Source organism: Impatiens glandulifera, chromosome 4 (genome assembly GCF_907164915.1).
Source record: "Impatiens glandulifera chromosome 4, dImpGla2.1, whole genome shotgun sequence".
Classification (NCBI taxonomy): Eukaryota; Viridiplantae; Streptophyta; class Magnoliopsida; order Ericales; family Balsaminaceae; genus Impatiens; species Impatiens glandulifera.
Genome location: NC_061865.1, coordinates 10,651,218 through 10,674,347, shown reverse-complemented (window position 1 = coordinate 10,674,347; position 23,130 = coordinate 10,651,218). Strand labels below are relative to the sequence as shown.

The 23,130-nt window shown below is 28.7% G+C and overlaps 2 protein-coding genes across 2 annotated transcripts; one reads left to right on the top strand and one right to left on the bottom strand.

Annotated features, from left to right (window-relative positions):
- Positions 1-28: 28 nt before the first annotated feature.
- LOC124934410 lies at positions 29-3,444 on the bottom strand. The gene is made up of 8 exons (XM_047474938.1): positions 3,062-3,444; positions 2,896-2,929; positions 2,318-2,545; positions 938-1,024; positions 784-849; positions 607-698; positions 440-487; positions 29-287 (listed from the first exon to the last, which is right to left on the bottom strand). Exons 1-8 carry the CDS (start codon positions 3,427-3,429, stop codon positions 167-169), a joined length of 1,044 nt encoding a protein of 347 aa, XP_047330894.1. The 5' UTR covers positions 3,430-3,444; the 3' UTR covers positions 29-166.
- Positions 3,445-14,369: 10,925 nt separating this feature from the next.
- LOC124934701 (axial regulator YABBY 4) lies at positions 14,370-19,739 on the top strand. The gene is made up of 7 exons (XM_047475220.1): positions 14,370-14,470; positions 14,544-14,678; positions 14,768-14,918; positions 15,603-15,651; positions 15,772-15,847; positions 15,924-16,031; positions 19,584-19,739. Exons 1-7 carry the CDS (start codon positions 14,387-14,389, stop codon positions 19,737-19,739), a joined length of 759 nt encoding a protein of 252 aa, XP_047331176.1. The 5' UTR covers positions 14,370-14,386.
- Positions 19,740-23,130: the final 3,391 nt, after the last annotated feature.

Here is a 23,130-nt window from a genome sequence, read left to right as displayed (position 1 = left end):
AAAAATTTTAAAAAATGACAAAAAGTTTTGTCCGAAGATAGCTGATTCGACTCTATATGGAGTATTTCAAATTACTAAATTATATTTAAAATATTAAATAATGATGAGAATAATAACTTTTCACAACTAGAAGAATGGTTGGATTCTCTTCATGAATACCTTTGTACTACCTTGTTGTACATTGAAAAGAATCTGGGAATGACCTCCTTATGAAACGGTTCTTCATCCTTGCAATCAGATAGAAGATCCCGTAACATGGTAGATGGAGTACACCGACTGCGACATACCTGTAATGACATTGCAGGTTCGGTTAGAAGTTAGAACAGAGCAACAATTATGTCGGGCTGTTGATATCGCGTTTATACTAATAATGTTGAATAAATAATGGGTATTGGGTACATGACAAATGTGAGAAGGCTTTAAAGCAAAGAATGCTTACCATAGTGGAGAATATGGAGATGAGATGTCAAGAAATGGATATGGCCACCTGCAACAAATTAGAGAACAATAATGCATCAACATCATGTCAAACCAAAATCTTCTTCTTCAACATATAAAACATAAAGAAGAAATGGCTAAAGAGAGAAAGGGAAATGCTTAACATACCACATTGAATGACAGGCATGAACGATCCATTGGAAAACGACAAAGATGCATGTCCAAAGAATAAAATATGTCACTCGAAAGAATGGGAACCGCTGCAAAGGCGAAACAAAGAACTCGTTGATAGGTGAATCAAGGATAGATAAAAAAAACTTCATTGATAAAGAAAGGTTAATTCACCATGCCATTCAGCAAGACATCTCCTAGGAGAAAGATGGCATTAAGTGAGTGCATAGAAACATCCAACTGTAAGAAGAAGAAAATGTTAACAGATGAAAATGGTAGCTAAATCGAGAAAGTGACTACATGCATTTAGATTAGGAAGTAAACTCACGAAACCCAGTTGATGATTAGGTGTAAAAAATGGGAAAAGTATGAACCAGAAGACGGAATCAGTGAGAATTACTGCACCTCCGCAAGTCTGCTCAAGCAAGAAGGAAAATATACAAATTTAATACACAAATATGATAAGCAGATGAATAATTATTAGAACTCTTGAGCTTAGTAGGCTTAGTAGCTAGGAATTGTATTTATAATTTCCTTTATACCAAATCTCTTAACAAAGCATTTGATAACTTCCATTACGTCAGATCTCAATGTGTTCAAAATATCATGTTTATCAACAGAGTGAGGCCAGTTGAAATATTCACAACTAGGCTTACAGAAACAAAATAAACCAATCCTTACGATTTGACAACTCTAGATCCTTTTCTAATCTGGAAACATTTATTATGCCAAAAACAATTATGGTTCACCTTTCACTTTTTAGGAGTTGTTCCAGGGTTAATCTTGGTAAGAAGGATTGGTTTCGCTTTAATCACTGAGACTTGTCTTGGCTGATTTTTGTTTAGTTATGTTTTGTTCTTTTCCGTTTCAAAATACTTGTGTTTGGTGTTATTGGCTTGTAAGACACAAGAAAAGAAATTTGTAGTTTATTTTTCTCCATATATAATTAACACAAAAATAGGAAATTTATCCATTTCCCCAAAAAAATAATAAAAACATCTATTGAATCTAAGCTTTGTTAATGCTTGGTTAAGTTTTCTACTAAAAATGTGTAAAAATAACTAAATCAAAGATCAAACAATTCCATGACTTTATTTGATGTGGGTTATTTGAGATTAATTTCAAATATTCAACAATCTACTCAATATCACATCATTCATTTATCAATCGAACCCTCTATGTTATTTCAAAAGATATGTATCTATATACCCCTAATGTCTTTTTTACTAAAAAAAACTCATTTTCATATCCTACATTAAACAAGATTATTTTAAATAACAACTAGGTTATTCAAATAACCCTAAATCAAACAAGGCAAAATTAATTTTAAATAACTCATTATTCAATCACATCATTCAAATCATCAACATATCAAATTACCCTCTATTTTAAATAACCTACATCAAATAAGGTTATCTGGAAATAACCAGATGGTTATTCAAATAACCAGATGGTTATTCAAATAACCCTAGATTATACAAATACTAAGTCTCACAATGAACTTCTTGGGAAATTATCAGTAAAGTACCATATAAACACATGTCTAACCAAGATGAAAGATATAGATAGAAAGATTAATTCTGAACTCAAATCTAAAGGTGTCTTCATAGAAAGTTAGCATACTCAAACCTTGATGAAACTAGCTTGTCCTAAAATTGAATTTCATATATTGGTTGAAGAAAAAAAAGTAGGATAGCAGGAAACTAACCTGGTAAACCACCTGAAATATGTATCCACATATATTTGCAGTTTTACTTAGATAGAGTTCATCATGTTTAATTGGAGTTTCAGTCATACTGGTCAGGTTGAAATTTTCCTCCACCCTAGGGGGCGCATAATTACTTTCATTTGCAACTACATCAACATCATTATGCATGTCACCAAAAACCATCTTCTTATGCTTCAAGCAACCATGTATGGAGAAAGCAGAAGCCATCTGCACCACAACATCAATAATGCACTTTTGCTCAGTGTAATAATAACTAAAACTATTATAAACACCATTAAAGAGAAAATTCTATGATATCTCAAAAGTATAATAGGGTGAATCTCTTTGTTAAACATTCATTTTTGTGCTCTAACTGACAATGACAGGATTGAGGCACAAAAATCATCAACCAGAATATTGAAACAAAAAGTTAAGATCAGAGATGGGTATCTTATTGTGCAATGTGCACTCTTAAGAAGCGAAAAAGTACTGAAGAGGCTCATATGCAATCCATCTGTCATATTCATGTAATGCCAGAAAAGAAAGAGACAACAGAAACCAAAAGGAAAGAAACATACCCCAAAGTACAGAGTAACCACAGCAAAAGTCCACCTGTGAGCCAGAAAAGCAACACCAAGAAACTAGTTAAGTAGATTTGAAAGTAAACTTGATATTTTTAAGCTTAAATCATCAAGTCATATGAATGTAAAAAATAATATAGGACAAGAGGGTTATAGAAATTACTGAGTATAGAAGAAAACTATGACACCTCCATCAAGAACAATGTTCACAATGAGAAACACCAAAAGCACACTGAATGCAATAACTCTGTAACCCATCAGCCAAGAAGGATGTATCGTTCTTAAACACGTCATCCAAGCTTCGTGGCTGTACACAGTACCTAATGTAACTCCCTCACTAGCTGCCTTCCTTGTCTTTGATTTCGTGGCTCCTTCATATCTCCATATTATAAGTGCCGACAAAACCATAGATGTTAAGATAAATAATGCACATAGAAGGAATCTCCAGTTCAGCCAGTAACTGGGATCAGTAGTGTCAATAGTCATGTCTTCTTCCTTCAGGCTTCCACTTATCACCTCTGCAAGATTCATGAAGTTTCATAATTATTAAATTTTCTCAGAAATACCTGGTTCAGGTTGAAACTTCTATTTTCAAGCATGACATTGTAATTAGGGTATACAATAAGAGGACAATTGAATTAACAAATGGAAAACTGGATAACATCTTTTAGACTGTTTCAACAACAAACAAACAAACAAACCGAGAAAAGGCAACAGCTCTAATAGCCAATTCAATGCAGTCATATCAGTAAACAAAATCAATCACGAGAATCACTCAGTTATTCACAGAAGGAAAACTGGATAACATTGTTTAGACTGTTTCAACAACGAAAAAACAAACCGAAAAGGCAACAGCTCTAATAGCCACTTCAATGCAGTAATATCAGTAATTGAAATCAATGACGAGAATCATTCAGCTATTCACAGAAGGAAAACTGGATAACATTGCTTAGACTGTTTCAAGAACAAAAAACAAACCGAAAAGGCAACAGTTCTAATATCCACTTCAATGCAGTCATATCAGTAAACGAAATCAATCACAAGAATCACTCAGTTATTCACAGAAGGAAAACTAGATGTTTAGACTCTTTCAACAACAAAAAACAAACCAAAAAGGCAGCAGTTCTAATATCCACTTCAATGCAGTCATATCAGTAAACGAAATCAATCACAAGAATCACTCAGTTATTCACAGAAAGAAAACTGAAGAAAAGTAGAGAAATCAAACGAGAGCGGTGAATATGTTCTTCCTCTGTTTTCCTTACCTTTTATTAGGTTTTGATGTTATGAGTTTACATCGATCAATTCATATAAGCTTTGAATTGAAATCAGTAAATAACAACTCTAGCTAGAAATCAGGAACGATCTAAAAATTCAAAATAAAAAGATAGCCAAACTTCTCGGGAGTTAGTTAGGATACTGTAGCCAGTCAATTTCAACTTGAAAGCTGATTTGACTCAGTATTTATCATAAACATTCATTATATTCTATATAGAGACGATGACCATAAGACTACAGATTATACGAAGAATCAAGCATTCTCTATCTGTTTCTCTACCAAAAGACATATATAGAGTTACCTTGAGTATGTATATATGATTCCTGCTTCGATCAGTGATGATAGTTCTTCATGATCAGATAGATAAACTCTTGAAGGAGAAGAAATGAGAATTCATCATGAAGAATCGGACCTTCGTTTGATACGAAACAGTTGAATCCTTGAAGAAGACGAAGGGAAATGTAATACGAGAGCATTCTTCTTTGGGCCACTCAAATACTACTGTGTTTCAATGGAGATAGACCAAAGTAAAACCGTCAATATGGATTCGGATCCTTTAAAAGAATCGGATACCGATTATATAGTATTTTTTTTAATTATAATTTAAATTTATGTTATTTGTGTTTTGTTTTAATAAAAATAAAATGATAGGCGAAGGATTTGAAAGAGAGGATGGCGAAAGATTTGAAAGAGAGGATGACAAGAGAGGATGACGTAGATGCGTAGATGAATATTTGTTGAAAAAATAATAAAAAATTTCATTATACTTTTTCTTAAATTTTTTTATTTTCGTCCAACAATTTGATGACACATTATTCTCCGTCATTCACTCTCAATTTTTTTTTCCTATCCCTCTTCATAAAAGAATATATAATATATATAATTTAAAAAAAATAAATTATAACAATAAGAATTTGTAAGATACTAAATTAGTATATATTATATAAAAAATCATTGTATCATAAAAAAATATATATATTTTAAGAATATAATATAAAGTATAAACTATTAATAAAAGTAGGTTAGTCAAAGATTAAATCGTGACTTTGTCTAACCTTATTAATTAGCTCAGTGGTAAAAATTTTAAGTGGCTAAAATATCAAAAATACAATTTCAACTAAAAATGTGTTAAATAAAAACAAAAAGTTATAGGTGTCAAACTAATTAAAATAAAATAAAAATAAGAAAGAAAAACTTTAATGGTTATTTATTATTTATTTTAAAATACTTTTTACAATATTATCAAGTCATCTTTACTCTTTATATTATGTTTGAACTTGGTCGGCTTTATTAAATGAACTCTAATTTGAGGTCGAAAAATCAAAATTTTCGTTATTTAAGGTTTTATTTTCGTTATTTAAGGTTTTTTAAATGGACAAAACATTTTTTATATTATTTTAATATATTTTTTTTAAAATTAATTTGTTACGTTTTTAATTTAAATTATATTTAAAGATATTTTGATAATATTTTTAAAAATTGAAGTATTATTTTTGTGAAATTTATGCATCATTCTATTTGTCAGTTGTTTTTGGTTACTAACAAAAATAAAAATAAAAAATTAATCTAAGGGAAACTTTGAAAATTTTTAAATACAAATAAATTTTTTATTGTTTAAAAAGTTTCATAATAACAACTTTACGTATGTATATCAAATTGAATGTATTTTTATTTTAAATTGAGTTTTTTTTAGATATATTCAAAATTGTTAAATATTGTTTGAATACTTAAAAAAAAGGTTGTAATGTTCGGAAATAATAGAAAAAATCAGAAAAATACTATTATTTTGTTTTGTTCAAATGTGGTAAATTAATTCAAAATTAAAAACACTTTACTAAAGTAAAAAGTAAAGTAAAAAGATGTACGTTCATTTATTATGAAAAGAAATTTAAATGACTAAAATTGTTATAATTTTATTTGCATACAAAATTGAAGCCTTCCCGCAAATAATAATTGAGGCATTAAACAATATGAAATATTTTTTATTTTTCTGATATTCATTTTATTCCACATTTCATATATATATATATATATATATATATATATATATATATATATATATATATATATATCAAATTTTATTTTAATGGTTTAGTTTTAATTTTTTTTAAATAGTTTATTTTTGTATAACATTATTGATAAAGTATAAACTAAGTATTTGATATAAAATTATGACTAATCTCTTTAGATACAATATTCTTTTTATATCACTTAATTTTGTAATTACTCATTATACCCTTAATTAATATTAAATACATCTTATAATTATATAATATATTAAATATACTTTATTTAATTTTAATATTATTATTATGAGTAATATAGGGAACGCGAATTTGGGCCGCGAAAGTCCGCGAATATTAGATATTCTGTTTAATCACAGAATATTCTCTCCTCTCTTATTAATTTATTTCTCTCACTCTCATTTATCTCTCATCTCTTTCATTAATTATTTTCCATCTTCTCTCCCACTAATTAATTTATCATTTTCTTTTTCCGATTTATTAATCTATTTTCTCGGTAGATATTAAGTTTTTTTATTAATAATTATTAAAAATATTTTTTAAATTATGAACCCTAAATTCTAAACCCTAAACCCTAAATTCCAAATCTTAAATCATAAACCCTGAACTCTCATTTCTTTTTTCTTTTTCTTATTATTTTTTCATATTTTTTTAATTTTATTACTTATAAATGTTTATCTAATATTTTTATTCTCACGAAATTTTTTTCACTCATTTCTTTGATAAATTCATAATTCAACTAAATATAGATAAGAGATATTAATTATGGTTTAAGACTTAGGGTTTAGAGATTATGGTTTAAATAAATTAATCAGAGAATGAGAGAGATAAATTAATTAATTCATAAATAAGAGAAATTAAGAGAGAAATTAAGAGAAATTAATTATTAAGAGGAGAGAAATTAATTAATAAAAGAAGATAGAATATTCGGTGTTTTATGAGAATATTCTATTTTCGCGGACTTTCGCGGCCCCAGATTCGCGTTCCCTATCATTACTCTATTATTATATATAATTTTAATATTTTATTTTTGAAAATAGTCCAATATTATAATTAATATATATATATATATATTATTTTTATTATAATAATTTTATTAATTATTATTATTATAATTTTCTATACTTTAATTAGATTATAAATAATATTGTTTATTATATATATTATTTTTATTTTATATTTATATTATTTTAATTAAATAAATATAATTTATAATTTTATTATAATTATTTTTTATATCTTAATTAAAATTAAATTAGTTATTAAATATAATAATTATAATATTAAATAATAATAAGATAATAATTTATAATAATAAATAAATTAAGAAAAAAATAATAATTAAATATTCATTATATACAAATAACTTTAAATTCATATTTTTAATTTAATTAATTAAAAATATACGATTATTATTTTATTCTTTTATTACATTTTTTATATTATATATCAAACACAACATTATAAAATATACACAATTTATACCATTTTTTATAATTCAAATCAAATAATAATAAACTTATACAATTTATTTTATCTTGTATCTTTAAAAATCTTTATAATTTATATTTATATACAACTTATATCTTATATAATTTGTATTGCATATCAAATAGCACCCTATAATATTATTAATATTGTGGAATTAATTATAGATCATATTTTTCTATTAAGTTAATTCTTCAAACTAAATGCATTACATAAATATTTTTTTCTTAAAGTTCAAATCTTTAGTAACTTTAAGAGATATACTTGACTAATTTATATAATATTGTATGTTAATTGAAAAAATTGTCTCTTAGAGTAAATTTAATATATAGTCTTAAGAGAAATTAATAACTTCATAAAGGGTTAGTTAAGATCTAGAGTTAGAATTTAAATATTTAATTAATTTATTTTTAATTTAAGTTGTTGATTTACATTCACAGTTATGATATTTCATTTTAATTTAAAGTGTTATTTGGTAAACTATTACTCGGATATTATTTCGTAATCTTTCCATTTACGCATAATGGATAACTATTTAATTTATTATTTGATGAGAATATATTATTTATTTGTAAGTAAATTATAATTTAATACCAGCTTTATTAATACACCATTTTAAAGTGTGACGGATTAATTTATATTAATGGATTATAAATAATAAATATCATAAGAAGATGAGTGATAGTGAAGAAAATTGAGAAAGAGAATGAGTGGCCTCAATTTTATTATTTTTTAAACTAATCAAAATGCGTGAAGTCATTTCTTACCTAGTCATTTATTTCAAATTCTCTCCTAATCTTTTCTCTTATAAAATAATTTCAAATATAATGAAATAGTGATACAATTCTAATTAAATATATTTGAATTTCCACATTTACTTTTTAATTTTACTATATTCAAATATGAAATCAAAATTATTTTTCTCTCCAAAAGTTCTCACCATGTGCTCAACCCATCAATTGTGCAATAATCAAAGTTCACATCTTTTTCTTTATTATTATATATTATTGTGTTCAATATATAAGATGTTAATATTTTAAAAAGTATTTATAATTTATAACAAGTATTGAGATAAGCACAAATGTTATAATATTTAAATTACAACAAAATATTAGTATGGTATTAATTTTCAAATAATTTTTTAATATATCATTTTAAAATTAATACCTTAAATAAAATGAGTAAAAAACTGATCACCTAAACTATGAGAACGGTCACTTTTGCATACTTTTTTAAGTCTACTTCTCATGAGAATGACATATATCCAAATCATTTATTAATGTTGAGTTAGATTTTTTTTATAATCTCCATCTAGTTAAGTAATGTCATACATTTTATCAATTATATATAATTTTACTTAGTTTTAGGTTTTTATTAATGATTTTTTCATCAATTTTCAAAGAGTATATACCAACCCAACAAATCACATAAAGAAAACAAAAACTTTGTAAAAATAATTTAGAACTAATCCAGACTCAACCGTCTAAACCAACTCGAAGCGATCTAAATCAAACAAAAAAAACCAACCGAACTAACTAACTGATGATTTATGAATCCTCTTAACCGAATTCAACGATTTGATTGGTCAGTTTAGTGACAGTTGAACCGTCTGACCGACCGATCATGGTTAAAAAATATACCTAATTTAATTATGACTTATAATTGATACATAAATATTTTAGTTAATAGTTAATTAAGTTTTCAACTACTAAATTTGTTATTTTTTTTTTCAAAACAAATTTTAGTAATATTGTTATACGAACAAATCAAACAAATCAAACCAATGCACTAAACTGAAACCGATTTAAAACTTTATCAAACCGACTTCAACGATTTAATTGTGATTTTTTGTGCAAACAGAATTGAACCAACCCGTTTACCTAACAACAAGTATAGCCTTTGACTGGTAGCTTTGAAAAGCTACTAACCCAACATCTCATTAATAAGAAACTTGACAAATTAACATTAAACTTACACTAAAGTTAGAATCTATATATTAACTAACCTAACATCTCATTAATAAGAAACTTGACAAATTAACCCTAATTAAACTTACACTAAAGTTAAAATCTATATATTAAATAAAGGATTGTAATCAACAATAAGTAATTAGATTTGATGTCATATGACTAATTAATTAATGTTACAAAAAATGCAAAGAGAATAATAAAGTGAAATACAACCATAATATAAGGACCCTCCAACTAGCTCGATGAAATAGACTGGTTTGAATATTGGAATACAGCACAGAGCTTTGGTACTTCCCCCATAAACATTAATGCTCATCCAACTGCCCACCATGTGTTTAAGTGAAAATGTAAACTGCAAAAGTAACCCATCTAATTTCTCTATGCAATATTTAGAATGAAAGTGCAAAAGAAGAACATCTCATTTAATACTCGATATTGATTTCACTGCAGTAATTAATTATATGGGGGGAGATTAATTATTTGAAACAAATATAACATGAATTGAGAGAGGGTAGAAAATGGAGTCAATTATCCTTTCCATTCTTAAGGAAAGACAAATCCTAAGATGCTCCTTTCTTTCCTCTCTATCAACTAGCTAGCTAGCACAGTCTTCGATTCATTCATACTTAATTTCCTTTTCCCTTTTCATTTTTCAATCAGACAAGGATCCAGCATAGATTGATACTTACTTGGGAAGAGGAGAATTTAATATTGAGATTATAACACATTTTATAGATATGTTTTTGTTTTAAAATAGTCCATTTAATTAAAAACAATCGTTTGTTTGAACACAACGATAAAAACATAAAATAAAAAAGGTATGTACAAATTGAATACAATATTAGAATAATTAATTAACTCGAAAACTTCAAGAAACGCATTAAGATCTCCACAGAATTCATAGGTTTTCCAGATCTAATCTTCGACATCGTAATGATAATGACATTGTGAATAATCTTTAACGACCTACTTTCATTGTTAAAACATCTCTGATTTATTTCCAACTAGATAATCCACCAGAAAAATATAAGGATAAAGACTCATGTTCTAAGTCTCGAATTTTTAGTCGCGGCCATTCATGTCTCCCAATAGCCACTAATAGTTTTCGGCATAACTCATTATATTCCAGTCAAATTTCATAAAAGACTTCATATATTTGTAACAACGTGACAATGTAAAAGTAGATGAGAAGTTGACTCAACCTCTTTGTAATACATACGACAACGACTCACAATAATCATACATTTTTTTATACATCTATCGTCAATGAGAATTCCGTCGTGAATAACACTCCAACCAAAAAAGGAGATCTTGGTAGGCATCTTAGACTCCCATAAATTTTTCCAACAAAAATCAATCGGGCTAACTTTATTGAATAAAGTGTAACAATATCCCACGTGAAAGTTATTTAGATCACATTACTACATAGAATTCCGAGAAGACGAGTTTAACCCCTTATTTCTAACAATGAACAAAAGTCTATCATTGTACATGTTTTCTTCACTATTCAATCTTCTTTTATATACGGTTAGCAAAACCACTAGACCGAATGTCAAATATATCTTTGATTGATGCATCTTTACAAATAGAAATAGAAGCAAGCTTGGGAAAAATCTTTGCCAAACATTTACCACCACACCAAGTGTGGTCCCAAAAACTAATTGAACTTTCATCACCCACAATAAAAGTTGAATGCTCCCGATAAACCTTCCACGTGGCATAAATACCACCCTAAATGTTGCATCCCACGGGTCTATAAGAATTCTTGCTGAACCAACCAGACTTATCATGACAATTATTTACATTTAATCAATTTGTTCCAAATACTCACTTGCTCAGATACAAATTTATTACACCATTTGGATAATAAGACTTTATTAAAAGAAACAAGATTGCAGATTCTCAATCCCCCTGCTCTTTTATTAATTTAACCTTATCCCAACTCACTAAATAAGAAAATGAGGAATCAGATGATCCCCATAAGAATTTACACATAATTCTCTCCATTTTCACGGCCACACACTTTGGGAGGACAAATAGAGACATCATATAAGTTGTAATTGAGGAAAGAGCGCTCTTAATAAGGACTAAACGACCTCCCCTAAAAATCAGCATACTTTTCCAAATGGAAAACTTTCTCTCAATTTATTGATGATCGGGTACCAAGAAGCTTTGGAGCTAGCTTTAGCCTTTAGAGGGAGCCTAAGATACGTAGACGGGAAAAATCCTAATTTTAAATCCTAGAATACATGTCAATCTAATTTTTTTCCTAGACAAAACTGAATTAGAGAAGAAGATTTCAGAATTACCCAAATTAACACGCAGTCCTGAACACGTTCTAAATAACCAAAAATATCACGAAGGTGCTTGACATTTCTCTTAGTAGCTTGATTCATGCAAATAGTGTCATCTGCAAACCAAAACTTAGTTATTGTTACCCATGAAAAAAATAGATTATAAAATATGTAACCGAGTGAAATTCAAACCTAAAAGATATTATAATAGTTTATGGGTTTACTTTAATTTCACTTCTTATGTTTTCCAATTCTCTTGAAATAATTGAAACTCTTTATGACTATAATCACATTGATTGTGGGGGAAAGGTAAAACAACCAAGTTGAATAGAAGTGACAAAAAAGTTAGAAATACTCACAAAAGGAATTATTCAAAGTGCCCGCAAGGGCAAAAAATGAAAAGGCAAAAAATATATTGTTTTAATTCAAGTTTCTCAAATTAACATATTTGGATTAACAAGAAGATGAAATCATTGTCTTTGTTCATTTCATTTTGCTACCCTCCTAATTGAAACCACGATGAAATTTCTCTTTAGTTAGTTTTGATACGGTGATTTTCGATTATTTGTTATTCAAACTAGGTCCATTCTTATTTTTACTTCTTCGTTAAAGATAATTAATGTGCAAAGCAATCACTTCAACTCAAGAAACACACACTTGATGGGTTATACATGAAAGGTAATGAATGTATATTAGATCATAGCTTTCACTAAAACCAAATATAGAACACTAAATTAACAAGTGACAATCAAAACCACCTAAGAGAAATTGAGAAGCATTTCATCTTAGTGTGCAACTTATAAAAAGTTACATATATCTAATTGTAGAGAAGTGTCAAAGGAACAAAATGCCCAAAACCCTCATGAGAGCCGAGGTCGACATAAGGCAAGATTACTTCGTGCAGTATGTAAAATGTGGTTTGGCCGTCTTCTTCATATCTTAATTAATAAAAATAAATTGTTTAAAATTTAATTAAAATAAAAATATTTTAGTTGAAAATTGTTTGATTTGATAGTTTTAATGAGATGTGATATGATAATATTTTTAGAAAAAAAATTCAAAATAACATTTATAAAGATTTCCTCATATTGTAATCAATATCAAACAAATCCTCAACAAAATCCAATATTTTCTATACTAATAAAGTTATAATATTTAAACAAATTGAAAAAGAAAAAATGACTAATTTTTTTTTATTTTATTTGAAAGGATATATATATATATATATATACATAGAGTAGGTATTAAAATGATGGCACAAATGATCGAATTGTAGTTTTCAGTGTAGTGATGAAGTTTGAAAAACCCTAGTTTTAGTTATGAGACATAAATTATTATTATTATTATATATGAATCCAATGCTAGCTATATAGCTCTTAGACATTGATTCCATTCACAATTCCAAAACAATGTAACACTCATATTGTCCCTTTCACCTTAGCAACCACTCTCTCAGTTTAATAATGAGTCTCACTTCCTTTCACTCTCTTCTTACCAAATGTGTGAGGTTTCTGCAACCCTAAGGATTATTAATGATCAATCCTTTCATTTTTATTTTATTTATTTTTTTTTTCGTTCACATTAATTTAAATGGTAAAGAGTTAGATAAGTACTATTAGTTTATAAACAATACAAAATAATGTCTAAGATATCAAAGACAACTAAATAAGAATCTAGATATTAAAATTTATGATAAATTTACAAAAAAAAATGAATTTTTAATAGAAAAGATTCAACAATCTTGAAAAAAATTAGGATGACTCTAAATATGAACTCGTTTGAATTTTATAATGATGAGTGAAGAAATAGAGCAACCCGGACAAACTAATAATGCAGTGTCGGAAGAATCCCTACCAAATATTCTGAGCGATAGTCAAATTTGTCTTTAGTCGTGGGTTGTTAATAAACAATGTTAATTTTTTTTAGTCAAATTATAGCTGGTCATCTATGTATATGATCAAATAATTTTCCTGTGCAAATCAAGAGAAGATACTAGTAAAAAGTCTCTAAATGAAAAGATTGGTTTCAACAACTCTTTATTGAATAAAAGAAAAACAATTATAAATCTAATAATTTTACCTCACTTGTTACTAAGAAGGGTTTGTACAAAGTCTTCAGAAATATCACCAAGACAATTTGTGGGTACTAATAATAAACGACCCAAAAAAATTGAAAGTATTATTCGGAATATAAAAAATCGCAAATTTTTTTTAATTCAACTAAATAATATGCTGAATCGAACAAAATAAAACACAAACTCAAATTTAAGTGTTAAAAAATAAAATTAAACCATCCTTCCCCCAATATCTATAGATGATATATTTAGAGAGTAATCTTATTCAATAAAAACTTTTCATTATTCCATTTATTTCAATCATATATATATCCTCCTCATGTGCACATCTCCTCCACAACTCTCTCTCTCTCTAGAAGATGTCAGCATTGAGCCATCTCTTTGACCTTCATCAAGAACAGCTTTGCTATGTTCAATGTGGATACTGCACCACCATTTTACTGGTAATTATTCAAACTTTAATTAAATTATTCTCAAAACTAATTGATTAATCGAAAATGAATCGATATTCTTTAGGTGAGTGTACCTTGCAACAGCTTGTCAATGGTTGTAACAGTTCGATGTGGACACTGCACCAGTCTATTATCAGTTAACATGACAAAAGCTACTTTTCTTCCTCTTCATCTTCTTGCTTCTCTTAACCCTGATGAGGTAATTAAAATTATTAATAGTTTTGAGTTCATCATTTATGGATCATCATGAGTTCATATTTCATAACAAATATTTTCTTCATTTTCTAGCCTAAGTTTGCTGCAAGTCCTCCGGTACTACTAAAAGAGGGTGCATATGATCATCATCAAAACCCTATGGAAAAGAAAAGCCCATCTCTTGTCATATCATCTGATGATGATGATGATGATTTGATTCCATTGAATCATGTGGTTAACAAACGTATATAATTTACTAACTGCATGGATTAGTTCTTAAATGTTTAGAGCTCGTTTGATCTGGGTTTTTTAGGGTTTTTTTCAGTTTTTTTTGGTAATTGAACAAACTAAAAACTCAAATAACATATTTCAAGTTTTTTTTGACAAAACCCTAAAACACCAAGATCAGGATTGATTCGTAGAGCTTATATTGTTTGTTGTTTCCTATGGAAAATAAAAAAACCATTTCTTATCATATCATCTGATGATGAAGACAATGATATTATACTAACTGCATGGATTCATATGTTTAGAGTTCATTTTATCTGGGTTTTTAGGGTTTTATCACATAATTATTATTTTTTTGAATTATCAAATCACTTATAATTTAATCAACTAAAATACCAACATTTAGTATTTAAACCAATTAAAAACTCAAATAACCCGAAAACATTTAAATTATACTTTCTAAATAGTTTTATTTTTTTAAATTTGTGACAGTAATTTATCCTAACTTGTTTTGTAATAACATGGTTATCTGTGATATTCACAGGAAGGTCACTTAATGAAAAAGTGTCTTATTTTTTTTTTAAATATATCAAATAATTTTTTTTTTTTGACAAAACCTTAAAAAACCAAGATCAAACAACCACGGAGTGGATTGATTCGTAGAGCTTATATTGTTTGTTGTTTAACATTTAATTAACAGCGCCGGAGAAGAGGCAAAGGGCTCCTTCAGCCTATAACAATTTCATCAAGTAAGTGGTAGTATGATTAAGGACTTACCCATTTTCTGTTTCTTCTTTTGTCTTTTGGATTTATAACTAAAACGCATTAAAAAAAGCTTTGAAATGGAGTTAACATCTGTTGAATTGCAGAGAAGAAATCAGGAGACTTAAAGGCAGATACCCTAGTATGTCCCACAAAGAAGCATTCAGTGCAGCTGCAAAAAATGTAAAATATCTTGGAAAACCTAATTTACTGCTGAAAAAAAAAAAAACCCTAATTTGAGTTTTTTTTTTGGTATTAGTGGGCCCAGTTTCCACCTATTGATCAATACAAAAGAGATGGAGAAAGTTGTAGCAGTCAGGGAGTTGAAAGAGAAATACCCAGATGCTCAGAAGATGCTCATGAAGAGGTTAATTTAATTAATCACATTTTGATTTTGATCATTGATTGATCAAATCAAGAGCTAATTAGGGTTTTTTGGATGAGAAAATTGTGTAGGTTCAGGTTGGTAATGGATTTGATAACAAAAATTGTTCGAGATATTCGGAATGGGAGACGGATGTGGACGAACTTTGACCTAAAGTATTATCCTTAATGACCGGTGGCAACAAAGATATCAAGAAAGTTGTTTTATCTATCTTGTAAGGTAGGGTTTATTTTCTTTTTGAAAAAGTAAGGATCTTTTAAGCTAGGGTTAATTAGTTTAGGGTTTTAAGTGATCTTCTAAATTGATTTCGTAGACAAGGAATCATGCCTCGTGATCTTGGGAAAATTAATGTTTAGATGAATTGAGTTGATTAAGCGCATGCAAAATCTTTTTTAAAATCGTATTTATCATATATATATATATATATAGTTAATGTGAAACTAATTTGAATAAACTCATAATAAATGTTGTAAGAAAAAAAAAACTTTCTTTTAAAAAAAAGTTACAACTCAAAAGAACGAAAAATTGGAGACATGCATCAAAACTGAAAACATCACTTATCTCGGCCAAAGAAAACTCGACACTAATGTTAGTGCGAAGTACTCAATTCTACCTAGAGAGGGATTTCTTCATTCTTGCATTGATCTAGTATTTTCTTTGATTTATCATTTACAAATTAAACGCAATATCTAATTATATGATTCAAGCTTATAATAAAAATGAAAAAACAAAATCTATGTTCTTAAACAGCATTATAGTTTGTACATAATTTCACAAACAAAGACAAAAAATACATAAAGGTGTGAAATTTCCAATTCTCCCTCACGGGATAGAACTTTCAGAGAGAACTTTCCAAGAGAGTTCATGTCAATGTTCTAGTTGCCGATTTTTGCGACGTGAATTTTTTAGTGATTGAAAGGTTCGTCATAAGTTGTTGATTTTTGGGGTAGCATTATTTGTCGCTAAAATTGTAAAATATTTATTTTAAAACTTGTAATATTCTTCGTAATTAATTCACTTGGTTTTTAATTGCGAAAATCTTTAATACAATTACTCGGGCTCATTATTGCCCAAATTATGTTTTAATTTCTTAGATTTACCTTCATTCAGACATAAAATGATATTTGTTATAAGTTCTTTCTTTTTCTTTTCTTTCTACACATTTATTTTTGTTTGCTATGATTATTTGCAAAATTGTTAAGAAAGGAATGTGGAGAAAACAAATAAGTTTTACTATTCATCTTATATAAATTTAGGATTTTTGCTTTTATCAGTTACACATATAAACATGTAATTAATATTGTGTACATGAGAATATTGAGTTTGAATCTTAAAAATAATAATTGGTCAGATCTTCGAAAATTAAAATGGCTAATAACAAGAGCTTATAAATTTTCTTACCAATATTTCTTTTTTTTAAATCTAAAACTCATTTCTCCAAAATGCAAAAAGTCACAATTTTGTGAAGGAATAAAATGATACCTCGTTACAATCTAAAATAAAATATATGCCAATAACTAAAGGTATATATTTTTTTTTTCAAAAAATTGATGCCATAGTATATTTGTAATAAATAACATTAGATCATGACTTAGAACATCTTATATTTGTTCAGTGATAACTTATTTAAAAGGTAATGATTAATGTTAATTTTAAAAGAAATTATAGGTGGAGCGACATTGGAGCGGCGACCCCAGTGACGCCCCACTAGGTTGCCACCGTGGAAAAAAAACCACGATGGAAGGATGAGAAAAAAAGAAATAAAAATAGAAGGGCACGCTCTTTTTCAGTTTTGATCAAATCATAGTCAGGCTATGATCATAGCCTTCTCATATTGAAAATAGCTCAAAAGTACGAGTTTTAGATTTCTCTCTCAATGAGAAACCCATTTCGAAGCAGACGACTACCGCAAAAAAAAACCCATCGAGAGGAAGACCATCGTGAAGTCCATTGTGAAGAAGACGACTACCGCGAAAAAGAAGACTGCGAAGAAGACGAGCACCAAACTAAACTATAATATTATTTTTAACTTAAATTGTAATATATAAACTGAAATGTTCATTTACTGTGAAGTATAATGTCTAAATTTTAATGTTATTTTTAAAACTAAAGTGTATTAATGTTTGATAAACCGATATACAATATTGGTAATATTGATTTGTTTTCAGGACATGACCATGTTAGGGAGCAATTATTCTTGAACATGGCCGTGTTCGGGAACAATTGTTCCATTTGTTCCGGAACATGGCCATGTTAGTGACCAATTTTTCCCAAACATGGCCATGTCCTAGACCAATTGACCTAGGATATGGTCATGTTTTAGACCATTTTGGATGCCAACATGGAATGGTCATTATTCTTTTTGTTAATACAATTTGTCTCTTATTCTTTAGCTTCATGTATCCCTAAGTTAAAATACACGATGTTCAAATCCCTAGCATTGGAATGACTTTTCTTTTGAAAGGAGATTCGTGAATTTTACAACGCATATGCCCAATTAAAGGGTTTTTGGCATTTCTAAACTAGGAGCAAGGAGCGGTCCAGATGACAAACAAAAGTGGTTCTTCATTGCTTGTGCCAAAAGTGGTGCATGTTCTACAAAGAGGAAAAATATTTTACAATGCAGACCTTCCACCAAGACGAACTGTAAGGCTAAGATAAATGTTGTAGTTCGAAATGAAGGTGATGTTGAGATAACTATTGTCTTCCATGACCATAACCATATCTTGAGTTCTGGAAAGTCTAGACATCTTAGATCTCACAAGATTCTAGATCCAAGTGTGAAGACAAGATTGGATTTAAACGACGAAGTTGGAATTACTTTATCAAAAATATATCAATCACTTGTAGTTGAAGTTGGTGGATATGATACTATGACTTTTGATGAGAGAAGCTGTAGAAACTATATTTCAAAAGTTAGGTGGTTGCGGTTAAAAAATGGTGATACCGAAGCGCTATGCTAGTATTTCTACTGAATGCAAAGCATATGTTTAAATATATTTTATGTATATGTTGTGGATGAGGAAAACTGGATAAAGAATGTCTTTTGAGCTGATGGAAGATGTAGGGCATACACGAGTACTTCTCGGATGTCATCACATTTGACATAATATATTTGACAAACTGCTATGATATGTCATTTGCTCATTTTATCGGTGTTAATCATCATGGACAATCAATTTTGTTAGGATGTAGCTTACTGTCCAATGAGGATTTGGAGTCATTTATCTGACTTTTCAAAGCATGACTGACATGTATGAACGGACGTGCTCCAAAGGAAATAATCACTGACCAATGTTAATCAATGGCCATTGCAATTGAAAATGTATTTCCGAACACCCATCATCAATTTTGTCTTTGACATATAATGAAGAAACTCTACACCAAATTGTCTTCACATGCTCATTATAAAAGTATAAAAATACATTCAAGAACATTGTCTACAACTCAATCACAATCCAATAGTGTGAATATAGTTTACATTGTTACAAACGTTATTAATTCGCATCATTTTCCTCTTTTTTAACAATGTAGCAACTTGTAACGAATACAGTTGCTCAAAGCTTCGATGTACCTGTAATAGAAGAAATGGAAGAGAGAAATCTAGAAGCAGCCATGGAAGAGTTGGAAGAGAGAAAACCTAGAAGAAGTGACGAAGAACTGAAAGGGAGAAACGACAATAACAAATGAAACCTAAACCTAATGCTGATAAATTATATAAATATAAAAGAGTCCTTGAAGTTTTGATAAAATTAAATAAAGTTATTATTCTTTTAATTAAAAACAAAAGTTATCAGATTACAAATCTATTTATATAACTTTGATCCACCAATGTAGACATTGATTAATTTTTTTTATGAAATTACATTTCTCTCACCTTGTGTCTTCTTGATTTCTTCCTTCTTCTTGCAACTCTTCTTACTATCTTCTCATCCCTTTCTTTCAATTCTCCATATATCCCTTAACATCGTCACATTAGTATAGAGCTAAAAGATCCTCCGACCTCATTCAAATCTGTGCAATTTTTTTTTACTCATCAAGAAGCAACTTCAAGATCATATCAAAATAGTGGGAACTAGATCAAGATCAGATCCTGAAGAATCAAATACAGAAACAAATGAATTATATGTTCGTGTCAACGTGCTCAATGAAAAAGTAAACAAGAAAGCAAATCAAAATGCTTGAGCATACCGAGGATTTAATATACAAATTTGAATCCAAATGGACAGAACAACAAACAAGAACCGAGAAAACAATGAAACAAATATTATCAAGACTTGATGAACTTTCTAAAGACAATCAAGATCGAGATGCAAGACGTCATCAAGATCCTCAAGAACAACCTGCAGGCAATCCAGATCGAGATGGAAGACGTCATCACAATCCTCAAGAACAACGAGAATTCTATGATGTCAACAATTATGATCGTAACCCAAGAGATAGGAATAATAGACCTTACCATATACACAAAAGTTTTACCAGAATTGACTTTCCTAAATTCGACGGCAATGATGTTGATGGTTGGATTTATGCAGCTGAAGAGTTTTTTGAAGTCGACAATACTCCTCTTGATATTCAGCCAAGAATTGCTCGTCTACATTTCAAAGATAAGGCAAGATTATGGTATACAAATTTTCGAAATCATTTAGATGCAAATTTTGTTATTACATGGGATTTTATTAAAACAGAAATTAAGAAAAAATTTGGACAAACAATTTTTGATGATCCTATGGGTGAACTAATGAATCTCAAACAAGTCGGTCCAATTAATGAGCATAACGATAAATTTATTGAGATTTCATATAGGCTTCCCCTAATGTCGAATGATTACATGCTAAACTGTTATTTAGGTGGAATAAGAAAGGAAATTGCTAATTCTGTTAGACTTTTACATCCTAATTCATTGAACGATGCTATGGCAATGGCTAGAGTTCAAGAAGCAAGATATGATTCTTTAAAAGTCTATCTACATAATAATGGACCTCATTTATTACCTACTCCTAAGCCAACAAAATTTCAATGGAATAATAATAATCGTAGAAAGGATTATAAGAAATTGGATCCCAAGTTTATGGCAGAAAAAAGAGCAAAAAATGAGTGTTATTATTGTACTGAAAAATTTAATTCTACTCATAAATGTAAAGGAGAATTTTATATGTTGGAAAACTCTAAACTTATAGATGAATCACAATCTAAATTAGATGATCCACTAGCTGAAAATGTTGATGAATTATCAGGAATATCCTTGAATGCTATCAATGGTCCATCATCGTATAGAACTCTTTGTCTTCCTGGAAAAATAGGAAAAATAAATGTTGAAATACTAACCGATTCAGGAAGTACACATAATTTCATAAATTCTAAATGACTTCCTCATATTAAAGACAAATTGATTAAGACATCTACCTTTTCAGTATCTGTTGTTGATGGAAATCAATTACCTAGCTGTCTTATGTATCAACAGATATCATGCACTATACAAGATTACGAATTCTTGACAGATCTTAGAGTACTAACAATGCCTAAATATGATGTTATATTAGGCATTGAATGGTTGGTGTCACTTTCAGAAATACATTGTGATTTTTTACACCAAAAATTCTCATTCTTACATAAAAATGGCAGAGTCACTCTTAGAGGAAATTCTGATGCTGAAATCTGTAGTATTTTAGGAGCTCATAATTTTAACAAATATAAGAGACCCACTACTATACTAATTAATGATCCTTTCAAACCTCATTTTTATTCCTTAGCCACAAATAATGAATATGACTTACCTAAGGAAAAACTTGATTCATTGTTAGACAAATTCCAAGAACTATTTCAAGAGCCAAAAGGATTACCTCCACATAGACCACATGATCATTGTATCCACCTAAAATAGGGATCAACACCAATTAGTCTTAGTCCATACAGATACTCTGCAATACAAGAAACAGAAATAGAAAAATTAGTATCTGAAATGTTGGAACAAGAAATTATTAAATATAGTCATAGTGCTTTTGCAGCACCAATTATTCTGGTCAAGAAAAAAGATCACACTTGGAGTTTATGTGTTGACTATCTTAAATTAAATCATATGACAATTAAGAATAAATTTCCTATTCCAATTATAGAGGAGCTTTTAGATGAATTACATGATAGTCAAATATATTCTAAGCTTGATCTTACAGCAGGATTCCATCAAATTAGAATGAACTCTAATGACACCCACACAACAACTTTTAAGACACATGAAGGACTATATGAATTTCTTGTTATGCCATTTGGTTTTACTAATGCTCCTTCTACATTTCAGAGTTTAATGAACACTATATTTAAGCCTTATCTTTGAAAATTTATATTAGTGTTCTTTGATGATATACTGATCTATAGTATAACATGGCATGATCATTTAATGCACTTAAGAATAGTTTTTGATACCTTAAAACATTGTAATCTATTTTTAAAAAGATCTAAATGTACATTTGCATGTAAAAAGATAGACTATTTGGGACATATTATTTATGCCCAAGGAGTTGAGGCTGATCCTGATAAGATAAGTGCTATGCAAAATTGGCCTATACCATCTACGCTAAAACTTTTAAGAGACTTTTTAGGTTTAACATGGTACTATAGAAGATTTATTTGTAATTATGGTCTTATAGCTAAACCTTTTGTAAATTTATTAAAGAAAGACAGTTTTAGATGGACTAACGAATCAGAAATAGCTTTTACAAATCTTAAAAATGCCATGTGTTCACCCCCAGTTCTAGGACTCCCAGATTTTAAAGAGACATTTATAGTAGAAACTGACGCAAGTAATATAGGCATGGGTGCAGTTCTTATACAAAAAAATAGACCAATTGCTTACATTAGCAAAGTTTTAGCTCATTCTAACAAACTATTACCTACATACGAAAAAGAGCTACTAGCTTTAATATTTGCAGTTAAAAAATGGAAATCCTATCTCCAATTTAAACCTTTTATCATAAAAACAGATCATGAGCCCCTTAAATACCTTTTAGAACAAAGAATTCATACAATTAGTCAAGAAAAGTGGCTCTACAAATTATTAGGATTTGACTTTACAATCATGTAT